Consider the following 13,945-nt stretch of genomic DNA (forward strand, 5'->3'; position numbering starts at 1 on the left):
CCACTACCTATAATATAGGTTTTTTAAACATAAGATCATTGTCTCCCAAAACGTTATTAGTTAATGGTATTATCAGAGACAACAATCTTAATGTCATCGGTCTCAGCGAAACCTGGCTTAAACCAAATGACTTTTTTGCGCTAAATGAGGCATGTCCTCCTAACTTTACACATGCGCATATTGCCCGTCCGCTTAAAAGGGGTGGGGGGGTCGCACTAATATACAACAAAAACTTTAACCTTACTCCTAACATAAATAATAAATATAAATCATTTGAGGTGCTTACTATGAGGTCTGTCACACCGCTGCCTCTACACCTGGCTGTTATCTACCGCCCCCCAGGGCCCTGTTCGGACTTTATCAATGAATTCTCAGAGTTTGTTGCTGATCTAGTGACACACGCCGATAATATAATCATAATGGGGGACTTTAATATCCATATGAATACCCCATCGGACCCACCGTGCGTAGCGCTCCAGACTATAATTGATAGCTGTGGTCTCACACAAATAATAAATGAACCCACGCATCGCAACGGTAATACGATAGACCTAGTGCTTGTCAGGGGTATCACCGTTTCCAAAGTTACGATACTCCCGAATACTAAAGTATTGTCCAATCATTACCTTATAAAATTCGAGGTTCAAACGCGTGTTCGTCAAACTAATAATAATAATAACTGCTATAGCAGCCACAACATTAATACGGCCACAACGACAACTCTTGCTGACCTACTGCCCTCGGTAATGGCACCATTCCCAAAGTATGTGGGCTCTATTGATAACCTCACTAACAACTTTAACGACGCCCTGCGCGGAACCATTGATAACATAGCACCGCTAAAGTCAAAAAAGGCTCCAAAAAAGCGCACCCCGTGATTTACAGAAAAAACTAGAGCTCAGAAATTATTATGTAGAAAGCTGGAACGCAAATGGCGCACGACTAAACTTGAGGTGCACCATCAAGCATGGAGTGATGGTTTAATAACTTATAAACGCATGCTTACCTTAGCTAAAGCTAAATATTACTCAATTCTCATCCACCGTAATAAAATCGATCCTAAATTTTTGTTTAGTATGGTAGCATCGCTAACCCAACAAGGGACTCCTTCCAGTAGCTCAACCTACTCAGCTGATGACTTTATGCAATTCTTTAGTAAGAAAATTGAAGTCATTAGAAAGGAGATTAAAGACAATGCGTCCCAGCTACAACGGGGTTCTATTAACACTGATACGATGGTATATACGGCGGATACTGCCCTCCAAAATAGTTTCTCTCGTTTTGAGGAAATAACATTAGAGGAATTGTTACAACGTGTAAATGGAATAAAACAGACAACATGTTTACTTGACCCTCTCCCTGGGAAACTGATCAAGGAGCTCTTTGTATTATTAGGTCCATCAGTGCTGAATATTATAAACTTATCACTCTCCTCGGGCATTGTTCCCCAAGCATTCAAAAAAGCGGTTATTCATCCTCTTCTTAAAAGACCTAACCTCGATCCTGACCTCATGGTAAACTACCGACCGGTGTCTCACCTTCCCTTTATTTCAAAAATCCTCGAAAAAATTGTTGCGGAGCAGTTAAATGAACACTTAGCGTCTAACAATCTATGTGAAACCTTTCAATCCGGTTTCAGGGCAAATCACTCCACGGAGACAGCCCTCGCAAAAATGACTAATGATCTATTGCTAACGATGGATTCTGATGCGTCATCTATGTTGCTGCTCCTCGATCTTAGCGCTGCTTTCGATACCGTCGATCATAATATTTTATTAGAACGTATCAAAACACGAATTGGTATGTCAGACTTAGCCCTGTCTTGGTTTAACTCTTGTCTTACTGATAGGATGCAGTGCGTCTCCCATAACAATGTGACCTCGGACTATGTTAAGGTAACGTGTGGAGTTCCCCAGGGTTCGGTCCTTGGCCCTGCACTCTTCAGCATCTACATGCTGCCGCTAGGTGACATCATACGCAAATACGGTATTAGCTTTCACTGCTATGCTGATGACACCCAACTCTACATGCCCCTAAAGCTGACCAACACGCCGGATTGTAGTCAGCTGGAGGCGTGTCTTAATGAAATTAAACAATGGATGTCCGCTTACTTTTTGCAACTCAACGCCAAAAAAACGGAAATGCTGATTATCGGTCCTGCTAGACACCGAACTCTATTTAATAATACAACTCTAACATTTGACAACCAAACAATTAAACAAGGCGACACGGTAAAGAATCTGGGTATTATCTTCGACCCAACTCTCTCCTTTGAGGCACACAATAAAAGCGTTAATAAAACGGCCTTCTTTCATCTCCGTAATATCGCTAAAATTCGCTCCATTCTGTCCACTAAAGACGCTGAGATCATTATCCATGCGTTTGTTACGTCTCGCCTCGACTACTGTAACGTATTATTTTCGGGTCTCCCCATGTCTAGCATTAAAAGATTACAGTTGGTACAAAATGCGGCTGCTAGACTTTTGACAAGAACAAGAAAGTTTGATCACATTACGCCTGTACTGGCTCACCTGCACTGGCTTCCTGTGCACTTAAGATGTGACTTTAAGGTTTTACTACTTACGTATAAAATACTACACGGTCTAGCTCCATCCAATCTTGCCGATTGTATTGTACCATATGTCCCGGCAAGAAATCTGCGTTCAAAGGACTCCGGCTTATTAGTGATTCCCAAAGCCCAAAAAAAGTCTGCGGGCTATAGAGCGTTTTCCGTTCGGGCTCCAGTACTCTGGAATGCCCTCCCGGTAACAGTTCGAGATGCCACCTCAGTAGAAGCATTTAAGTCTCACCTTAAAACTCATTTGTATACTCTAGCCTTTAAATAGACTCCCTTTTTAGACCAGTTGATCTGCCGTTTCTTTTCTATTTCTTCTATGTCCCACTCTCCCTTGTGGAGGGGTCCGGTCCGATCCGGGGGCCATGTACTGCTTGCCTGTGTATCGGCTGGGGACATCTCTGCGCTGCTGATCCGCCTCCGCTTGGGATGGTTTCCTGCTGGCTCCGCTGTGAACGGGACTCTCGCTGCTGTGTTGGATCCGCTTTGGACTGAACTCTCGCGACTGTGTTGGATCCATTGTGGATTGAACTTTCACAGTATCATGTTAGACCCGCTCGACATCCATTGCTTTCCTCCTCTCCAAGGTTCTCATAGTCATCATTGTCACCGACGTCCCACTGGGTCATTATTGTCACCGATGTCCCACTGGGTGTGAGTTTTCCTTGCCCTTATGTGGGCCCACCGAGGATGTCGTGGTGGTTTGTGCAGCCCTTTGAGACACTAGTGATTTAGGGCTATATAAGTAAACATTGATTGATTGATTGATTACATATATATATATATATATGTATATATATATATATATATATATATACTATATATATATATATATATATATATATACACACACACACACACACACATATTATATATATATATCTATATCTATATATATATATATATATACACACACATACATATATATATATATATATGTAAATGTATATATATATGTCAAGTGATTATTTTTTTTCTTTTTAATCATTTGAGAGCCCTATATATATATATATATATATATATATATATATATATATATATATATACAACTCCGTCCATGTTCTACCACTGTTCTCTTGTGGGGTCGCGAGGGTGCATTGGGGTCTCAGCTGCATTGTGGTGGTAGGTGGGGTAAACACACCTATACATTATATGTAGTATAATTAAATGTGGATTGTTATGATCATGATTTAATCGTCAAAGATGTTAGGTAATATGTTTTCTACATGAATAAATGTTTCTAATATTCTATACTTAACATGTTATGCAAGTTAGCAGTAGTATTAGTTTATTTTGGACATGTTAAAAACAAAGCAAAATAAAATATTATGAAAAAAGGAAATACTCTTGAAAAGATTACAGCAAAGGACAAAAAGAGAAACAAAAATTTTACAATGAATACACACAAAAAAAGAAAACAATACATAATTTTTAGGTTTATTCATATCCAAAAAGAAGTGAGAAGAAGTGAAACGTATTTTCTCATACCCCTTATTTTATAAATAAAGTAACTAGCTGTTTTATCATCACTATTACTATATACTCCTCTCTGAGCTGCAACCTTATCGTGGTAGAGGAGTTTGCGTGTCCCAATGATCCTAGGAGCTATGTTGTCCGGGGGCATAAAGCCCCCTGGTAGGGTCTCCCAAAGCAAACAGGTTCTAGGTGAGGGATTAGACAAAGAGCAGCTCGAAAACCTTTATGAAGAAGAAAAATCATGGACCCAGATTTCCCTCGCCCGGACGTGGGTCACCGGGGCCCCCCCCTCTGGAGCCAGGCCCGGAGGTGGGGCACGATGGCGAGCGCCTGGTGGCCGGGCCTGTTCCCATGGGGCCCGGCCGGGCACAGCCCGAAGAGGCAACGTGGGTCACCCCTCCAATGGGCTCACCACCCATAGCAGGGGCCATAGAGGTCGGGTGCATTGTGAGCTGGGCGACAGCCGAAGGCAGGGCACTTGGCGGTCCGATCCTCGGCTACAGAAGCTAGCTCTTGGGACGTGGAACGTCACGTCACTGGGGGGGAAAGAGCCTGAGCTAGTGCGCGAAGTCGAGAAATTCCGGCTGGATATAGTCGGACTCACTTCGACGCACAGCAAGGGCTCTGGAACCACTTCTCTCGAGAGGGATTGGACCCTCTTCCACTCTGGCGTTGCCGGCAGTGAGAAGCGACGGGCTGGGGTGGCAATTCTTGTTTACCCCCGGCTCAAAGCCTGTACGTTGGAGTTCAACCCGGTGGACGAAAGGGTAGCCTCCCTCCGTCTTCGGGTGGGGGGACGGGTCCTGACTGTTGTTTGTGCTTATGCACCAAACAGCAGTTCAGAGTAACCACCCTTTTTGGGAACACTCGAGGGAGTACTGGAAAGTGCTCCCCCGGGTGATTCCCTTGTCCTACTGGGAGACTTCAACGCTCACGTTGGCAACGACAGTGAAACCTGGAGAGGCGTGATTGGGAAGAATGGCCGCCCGGATCTGAACCCGAGTGGTGTTTTGTTATTGGACTTTTGTGCTCGTCACAGTTTGTCCATAACAAACACCATGTTCAAACATAAGGGTGTCCATATGTGCACTTGGCACCAGGACACCCTAGGCCGCAGTTCCATGATCGACTTTGTAGTTGTGTCATCGGATTTCCGGCCTTATGTTTTGGACACTCGGGTGAAGAGAGGGGCGGAGCTTTCTACCGATCACCACCTGGTGGTGAGTTGGCTGCGATGGTGGGGGAGGATGCCGGACAGACCTGGGAGGCCCAAACGCATTGTGAGGGTCTGCTGGGAACGTCTGGCAGAGTCTCCTGTCAGAAAAAGTTTCAATTCCCACCTCCGGAAGAACTTTGAACATGTCACGAGGGAGGTGCTGGACATTGAGTCTGAGTGGACCATGTTTCGCACCTCCATTGTCGAGGCGGCAGATCGGAGCTGTGGCCGCAAGGTAGTTGGTGCCTGTCGGGGCGGCAATCCTAAAACCCCTTGGTGGACACCAGCGGTGAGGGATGCCGTCAAGCTGAAGAAGGAGTCCTATCGGGTCCTTTTGGCTCATAGGACCCCGGAAGCAGTGGACAGGTACCGACAGGCCAAGCGGTGTGCAGCTTCAGCGGTCGCGGAGGCAAAAACTCGGACATTGGAAGAGTTCGGGGAAGCCATGGAAAACGACTTCCGGACGGCTTCGAAGCGATTCTGGACCACCGTCCGCCGCCTCAGGAAGGGGAAGCAGTGCACTATCAACACCGTGTATGGTGCGGATGGTGTTATGCTGACCTCGACTGCGGATGTTGTGGATAGGTGGAAGGAATACTTCGAAGACCTCCTCAATCCCACCAACACGTCTTCCTATGAGGAAGCAGTGCCTGGGGAATCTGTGGTGGACTCTCCTATTTCTGGGGCTGAGGTCGCTGAGGTAGTTAAAAAGCTCCTCGGTGGCAAGGCCCCAGGGGTGGACGAGATCCGCCAGGAGTTCCTTAAGGCTCTGGATGCTGTGGGGCTGTCTTGGTTGACAAGACTTTGCAGCATCGCCTGGGAACGCCTCGGGATCCCCCGGGAAGAGCTAGACGAAGTGGCTGGGGAGAGGGAAGTCTGGGTTTCCCTGCTTAGGCTGTTGCCCCTGCGACCCGACCTCGGATAAGCGGAAGATGATGGATGGATGGATATTACTATATACAATTATAACTTTACCGGCTTCCTCACCTCCAAAGACATGCACCTGGGGATAGGTTGATTGGCAACACTAAATTGGCCCTAGTGTGTGAATGTGAGTGTGAATGTTGTCTGTCTATCTGTGTTGGCCCTGCGATGAGGTGGCGACTTGTCCAGGGTGTACCCCGCCTTCCGCCCGATTGTAGCTGAGATAGGCGCCAGCGCCCCCCGCGACCCCGGAAGGGAATAAGCGGTAGAAAATGGATGGATGGAAACTTTACCGGTCTTATTGCAATATATTATCAACAATCTTATACACACATTACTCACTTTTCTTTGGCACATAAATACAGTACAATAACTGATGGTTACACCAACAAATAACAAGTAAATAACTTCCCAATTACTTAGAATAATAATAATGTAAACCCTTTGTGATTGTTAGAAACTCTCATTCTTGTACATATTGAAAAATCATGTCTTTGTATAATTTTTTTTTTTAAACAAAATTAAGGTTGGAAATCATTTTAATTCTACATTCAAACTGATCCATAGTTTACACTTTTATTAAATATGTCGGGGAAAAATCTATGTTGTTCTCAGTTTTTGGGCCGTTTTGGGGCCGCTAATTAACACAAATGGTGCTCTGCATTTGTACTGGGAAGTTTGAATTTTGCTTAATTCTTAGTCAGAAATTTCAACTAAAAACGCCACCTGAGGTCCGATTTCCAGTCGGAAAGTTGGAGAGTCTTTGCCATACTCGGCTTCAAAGATCACTGCTCTGAGTGCAAATAATAATAAAAACTTCGGAAATTTCCGTTACTAGCGCTTCTGACAATTTTTTTGTCTAACTAAATTAGCCGTATATGATGCCTTTTAGTGTAAACTACATTTTCTACTGTGTTTTTATAAGTTCTACATCATAGCAATATTGTCTGTGTCCTATTTGTAGACCGTATTTGAAGGTTGCAGAAGGACAGCCATTTTTTTTAAGTTGTTTATATTCAAATAGGGCTAGTTCAAAAATAGCTTCGCTGGATGTGGCCATCTTGAAATCCTACCTCATAAATGGAACGGTCATAACTCATAACTATGACATCATTCCCAACTCTGACTTCCAACTCCTGAAGTTATTGGAACGCACCATAATATAGTACTTTTAGCTTTACCATTAAATAAACGATTCCTCGAGGCAAAAAACAATCCTCTATCCTGTTTGTAATCAAGGTACTGGAATTACATGAGGAATCGTTTCTCCCATAATTTTTGTGCTGAAAACATAGCTTCAGCTTGACCAAACGCAAAACTGTCTATCGAGTGAGTCATTTCTACCGAATTGATCACGATACATGCAGCACATCATGGATGTAATTTCAACTACAGTGCATACACTGTCGACGAACGTAATTGAAGTATTGCTAATGTTTTTGTATGCGTAGTTAAAGTGTTTTAGAGGCAGAATCAGCTGCCTTGCCTGAACGAGTTGACTATTACAAATTAGAGTGCAAAAAAAACCCAGAAAACCTTTTGTTTTCATGTCTCTCAAGAAGATTGTGAAAGACAGGCAAAATAGTGCAGTTTCCCTTTTAAATAGTACATCTGACATGCTGGACTCGCTAACGCCTTACCGTGCACTTGCAGAGTTGCTGCTGCCTCGGCTTTGCCCACACTGTTCTCTGACACACACGTGTAAGTGCCCTCGTCCTCAGCTCGCACCTGGCTCAAGCGCAGACTGTTGTCAGAGCGAATGTCAAATCTGGAAAACAAATCAACACTGAAGCTGAAGCACCAAATACTAACATACAACTGTCAAAACATTGCAGTATCAAATATATAGTGGGGTAAATAAGTATTGGATCCCCCTATATTTTATAAGTTTACCCCCTTAAAATATGTGAACAATACATATTTGTTAAATCAGGTTTATTGTAACCCATCCATCCATTTACTACCGCTTATTCCCTAATGACATAAATAAAATTATGTCAAAATATGTGGTAAATTAATTTGTAACTCTATCCATCCATCCATTTTTTACCGCTTGTCCCTTTCGGGGTCACGGGGGGTGCTGGAGCCTATTTCAGCTGCATTCGGGCGGTAGGCAGGGTACTCCCTGGACAAGTTGCCACCTCATCACAGGAACAACACAGATAGACAGACAACATTCACACTCACATTCAACCACTAGGGCCACTTTAGTGTTGCCAATCAACCTATTCCCAGGTACCCGGAGGGAACCCACACAGTCATGGGGAGAACATGCAAACGTCACACCGAAGGATTCCGAGCCCAGAATCGAAACCAGGACCTTCGTATTGTGAGGCACATGCACTAAACCACCGTGCTGCCCCTAATTTGTAATTGATTGAGTGAAATAAGTATTTGATCCCAACAGAAAATGTGACATGGTACTTGGTTTTAAACATTTGTTGTACTGTAGTTGGTTTAGCAGGCTTGCAAACATGTCAGGAGGGATTTTGGTCAGAGAAAGATCCAAAAAGCTGATTGTTCCACCTCTATGTTTGACAGAGAGGTATTTGACTTTGAGGTATTGTTGGGCTCATATTCACATTTCACTGCCTCCAATCACACCAGCAGAGGTGATGGGAAAAATCCCAATTTTAGGTATGGTGTGATCATATAAGATTCTACCAAGCCTTGCAGGAGCCACTAAGGTGTTGATTGTCTAACTTCAGACATATCTGTAGTTGTGTCTTCGGAGGGACCATGAGGGCACTGCAGGATGTCAATCCATCAGAGGAAAGTACTGTATGTTACCAATTCCTTTTTTTGCTGACTGTGCTCCCAACTCCCTTGAATTTATAAACCAGAACATGTGAAATCTAGTAGGAAGCTCCACAGGCCATTGATTGTTATCTTGTATTTAATCCATCTGTGAATAATTATAGCAATAGTTGTTTTTTTTCTTTCAACAATCTTCTCGCTGATGGTCTTGTAGTCCATTGCAATTTTGTGCGGGCCTACAATCTTGTCCTTGATGTCTTTTGACAGCTCTTTGACAGTGTCTTTTACCCACAAAATGAGTTTAGGTTATGAGTACTTAAGAGCCAGGAATGATTTGTGTGGTTCATGGACGTATAAATGATCTGTTGGTGTCACAATGTTTGCTCATTAGTAAATAAACCAATACTTATTTAATACACATTCATCTATATCTTTAGCCCAAAGAGGTTTTTTTGTTTTGTTTTTTTGTCTTCATATTGTATCTCTGTTACAATAAACCTACCATAAAAGGTCTGTACTGTTTGTAACTTTTCTGAATGTTTCCCTAATATAAGCAGGCATGCATACTGTCTACATATTGTTAAAAGTAGAAGTTGAAAAGAAAACGGTTAATATGTCAAGATTTCCATAGAGATTTGGGCAACAATAAAATATTCAATCACATCTCCCCTCCCTTTTCTTCTATGTTGTCAACATGATGGCTTTAGGAGGATAGAACACCGCAGTAAGGCTGTCTTCAACTGAGCATTTTAATAGTAGTAGTATTTTATTGGACACAAGTTCCATCCATTATCTACCGCTTATTCCCTTTGGGGTCACGGGGGGCGCTGGTGCCTATCTCAGCTACAATCAGGCGGAAGGCGGTGTACACCCTGGACAAGACGCCACCTCATCGCAGGGCCAACACAGATAGACAGACAACATTCACACTCACATTCACACACTAGGGCCCATTTAGTGTTGCCAATCAACCTATCCCCAGGTGCATGTCTTTGGAAGTGGGAGGAAGTCGGAGTACCCGGAGGGAACCCACAAATTCACGGGGAGGACATGCAAATTCCACACAGAAAGATCCCGAGCCCGGGATTGAACCCCAGACTACTCAGGACCTTCGTATTGTGAGGCAGACACACTAACCCCTCTTCCACGGTTAAGCCCTTGGACACAAGTTATTGCCGATAAATGATATTACAGTCAGTATTATTTGGAGAACAAATTAAGCACTGATGTAATCATAATAGCAGTAGGGATCTTTGAGCACTTCACTATTTGATCCCATTTCAATTCCTGGAGTGAATATTTGATCCAGAATCGATTCCTGATTCTCGATCGAAACCAATTTTCGCACTGTATTATTTGGTAAAGAAATCATAATAAAACCTTTACAAAAAAGGGATCGAAACCAGGACCTTCTTATTATGAGTATTATTTACAAATGTTTCCATCACTTTCCAACAAATTGGGCATGCTTGTTCGTTTGTTCGTGTTGGAGGGGCTCATCTTGCTCACTTGTACAAAGCCAAAATATTTCCAAACCAGAATTTTGGCTCTGCAATCATCTTTTATCTTCCTAATTTATGTTACTTTGCGGTGCTTCTCATTAGCGAGTCATGACTAGTGGGGTTCTGTACATGCATCCTGTGTGTGTAAGCTAACGATCCCACCTTCGCCCACAGAGACAAAGATTGTCGATGGCTGCCAAGATGATTCACTCTGAAGTCTGCTATTGCATAAACACACTTAAAGTTATCAAGTTTATTTTCATTTATCGTTTAATTAATTGATTACTCGGCCCAGATTCATAGTTGAAACTGATTTGTTAGATTTTGCAAACAGTCTACTACTAATGTACTTCAGTGCAGGGGTAATGTACAGGAGTCTTCAACGTTTATGGAGAGAGGAAGCAGGTATTCCCTACTTAACAGACATCGATTGGTATGTTTTTTCAGGGACGATACCGGAAATTAGTACCGTATTTTTCGGAGTATAAATTGCTCCGGAGTAACAGTCGTACATGCCGAAAATGCATAATAAAGAAGGAAAAAAACATATATAAGTCGCACTGGAGTATAAGTCTCATTTTTTGGGGAAATTTATTTGATAAAACCCAACACCAAGAATAGACATTTGAAAGGCAATTTAAAATAAATAAAGAATAGTGAACGACAGGCTGAATAAGTGTACTTTAAATGATGCATAAATAACCAACTGGGAACGTGCCTGGTATGTTAACGTAACATATTATGGTAAGAGTCATTCAAATAACTATAACATATAGAACATGCTATACGTTTACCAAACAATCTGTCACTCCTAACCGATAAATCCCATGAAATCTTATACGTCTAGTCTCTTACAAGAATGAGCTAAATAATATTATTTGATATTTTACGGTAATGTGTTAATAATTAATAAGTCGCTCCTGAGTATAAGTCGCACCCATGGCGAAACTATGAAAAAAACTGTGACTTATAGTCCGAAAAATACGGTAGTCATATACGAAGCAGATATTCATTTGCAGTAAAAAATATATTTAAACATGTATGGTGTACATCAGTAAACAGCTGGACAATACTTTTAAGTTGTTTTTTCATCATTAATTTTAAGAACACGTGCGACCAGTAGCGACATACTGTTTAGTGTGGCACTAATAAAAACATCAAGGAATTTCAGAAAACAACTTTATAAAGTGTGTCCAATGCGGTGTGTCAGAAGAGAATTAACATTTCATTTCAAAATATGGGAAATCTCCTGGGAAAATTGTTAAAAAAATGGGATTTCTCTACATCACAATAACTCAGCATCTACTTAAATGGTCTGAGAAACTCCCTCTTGTGTAGTACCTGTGAGCATCACTTAATCTGGTGAAATAGTTCGACAGGTACTTGGGGACGGTCTTTGAATACCAGGCACAATGCAATTTGGTGTACTCTTTCCTAAACTCTAAGCCATCCCAATTTGGTAAAGTGGGCTTGAGTTAGGTGAGTCCTGTATTGGGAGGTTGAGCAGGAGTCTTACCAGCTTGTTTTGGGAGGTTTGCAGTTTCGTTTTTAGTGGCTCGGGGATTCTGATGAACCATGAGGTGCAGGCGTAGTCAAAATGACACTGTGTGAGGGCACCAGCAAGAGTCTTAAGTGTATCCCTGTTGATAAACGCAGATCTCCTGGCCAAAAATCTAGTTTTATTACTGATCTGGGTGATTGCTTTCAATGGCATTTTTTCACCGGAGAGAGTGTTGTCCAAAATAAAACCGAGGAAAATTACCTTGTCTTTGCTGGTGATAATGGTATCACCTGCTTTAATCTTAAATCCCGGAGATTTACTTAAAATGTGCTTGGATCCAAATAGGATGGACTCTGTTTTACCCAGGTGAAGTAACAGTTTGTTATCCGAAAGCCAGAGCTAGAGATTACTTAGTTCGGTGCTGAGTGCATGTTCAACTTTCAATTTGTCCCTGTCCGAGGTCAGGATCGCAGAATCGTCCGCGAACAGAACAAATTGATGTTACATGCTGATTTTATGTCGTTAATCAAGAATAACAATGGTCCCAGAATGCTCCCCTGTGGGACACCGCAGCTCACCTAAAGGGGAGAGGACAGTGAGATGTACCGTTTACAAGCGACCAACACTGCACGAGGAATGGAAAATGGGGTAAGGGGCGTAACCGTGTAAAAAAGGTAACTATTCAAAAGCACGGCAATCGGGCTGGTTATTAATGAAATATTTATAAAATATCTTTAAATACTGAAAATGGGTATCATCCCACCTTAAATCGGCCCTAGTGTGTGAATGTTGTCTGTCTATTTGTGTTGGCCCTCTGATGAGGTGGCGACTTGTCCAGGGTGTACACCGCCTCCCGCTCAAATGCAGCTGGGAAAGGCTCCAGCACCCCAGCCAACAAGAGAGGCACAGTAGAAAATGGATGGATGGATATGTGTATATGTTGAATCTTCTGATGGAGTTCTGATGTAGTTGTAAAATTATTAAACATTTAAAAATGTACATTAAAAAATAAATTCTTTTTAAAGAAAGACTGATTCTGATAAAAATGTTGACGTAAAAATACATCAAAATACCAAATATCGGTCAGTCTCTACTGCTTGTATCCTAATTTATTAGTATATACTTTACTATGATATTGAAAGATAGTATAGCACCGCTATTAGTTAGCTGGCAGCTAGTGCCGTTGAACACTAGCGCTGCTAAACCCTTGTGCCACTTATTACTAGCTTCATGACTTATAAGCTCGCTTTGTTTATCGCTAGCACTGCTATTGGTTAGCTGGCAACTACAGCGTCAATAGCTGGGAAACAGGAGGTTCCTGGCTGTGTAGCTGCTTGTGCCACTATTAGCCAGCTGGCAACTAGCACACTGGTTCCTAGCTTGCAGTTAGCGATTGTAATCTGTCGCTGGCATTTTAAGCGCTAATTGCAAACTTTCTTAAATGCTAACATACAATAAAGTGTATCAAAATGGACCCCGCATTTTCCTTTTTCTACATGTAGTAATTGGTGGAAGAGGTTTGGACACTCCTGTTCTAATGTGTAGATTGTAAGGCTGGGTGTGACATAATAATCCATACATTACTAACTTCTTTAATAACTTTCATTGTTTTCCAATTGTTGCTTTAAACCTGGAAGCTGTTCAATTATTCGAATGTTGCTGGAAATGACTTGTGTGCTGATTGCGATGATGCCACATGGACTAAGTGTTGCGGGTAAAATGACCATTTTATTTTGTACCTGCCCCGAGGTAACTCCCCTTCCTCTACTCGCCAGCGGACAGTCGGAGTTGGATCTCCATGTACCTCGCAGAAGAAGTCCACTGTATCGTCTGCCAACACCACCTGGTTCACCGGCTGCTTGGTGAACACCGGCCTCTCTGCACAGGTGAACAGGAGATGATTATTCATCAGTTTAAACACTGATGAGCAGGATAATAACTGAACATTAGGCAGGGCTGCAGACACAAACACTTGATTATTATTTTTAAATACT

At 42.4% G+C, this 13,945-nt stretch overlaps 1 protein-coding gene across 2 annotated transcripts in view; it reads right to left on the reverse strand.

Moving 5' to 3' along the window:
* Positions 1 to 13,945, reverse strand: part of robo3 (roundabout, axon guidance receptor, homolog 3 (Drosophila)) — a 251,253-nt gene that overhangs the window by 144,564 nt on the left and 92,744 nt on the right. For both annotated transcript variants that reach the window (XM_061898046.1, XM_061898045.1), the window contains exons 5-6: positions 13,691 to 13,829; positions 7,832 to 7,959 (exon numbers count right to left, since the gene is read on the reverse strand). In XM_061898046.1, coding sequence (XP_061754030.1) covers positions 7,832 to 7,959; positions 13,691 to 13,829 — 267 coding nt within the window. The remainder of the gene's footprint in view (positions 1 to 7,831; positions 7,960 to 13,690; positions 13,830 to 13,945) is intronic.

This window comes from Nerophis ophidion, linkage group LG04, assembly GCF_033978795.1.
Source record: "Nerophis ophidion isolate RoL-2023_Sa linkage group LG04, RoL_Noph_v1.0, whole genome shotgun sequence".
Taxonomy (NCBI): Eukaryota; Metazoa; Chordata; class Actinopteri; order Syngnathiformes; family Syngnathidae; genus Nerophis; species Nerophis ophidion.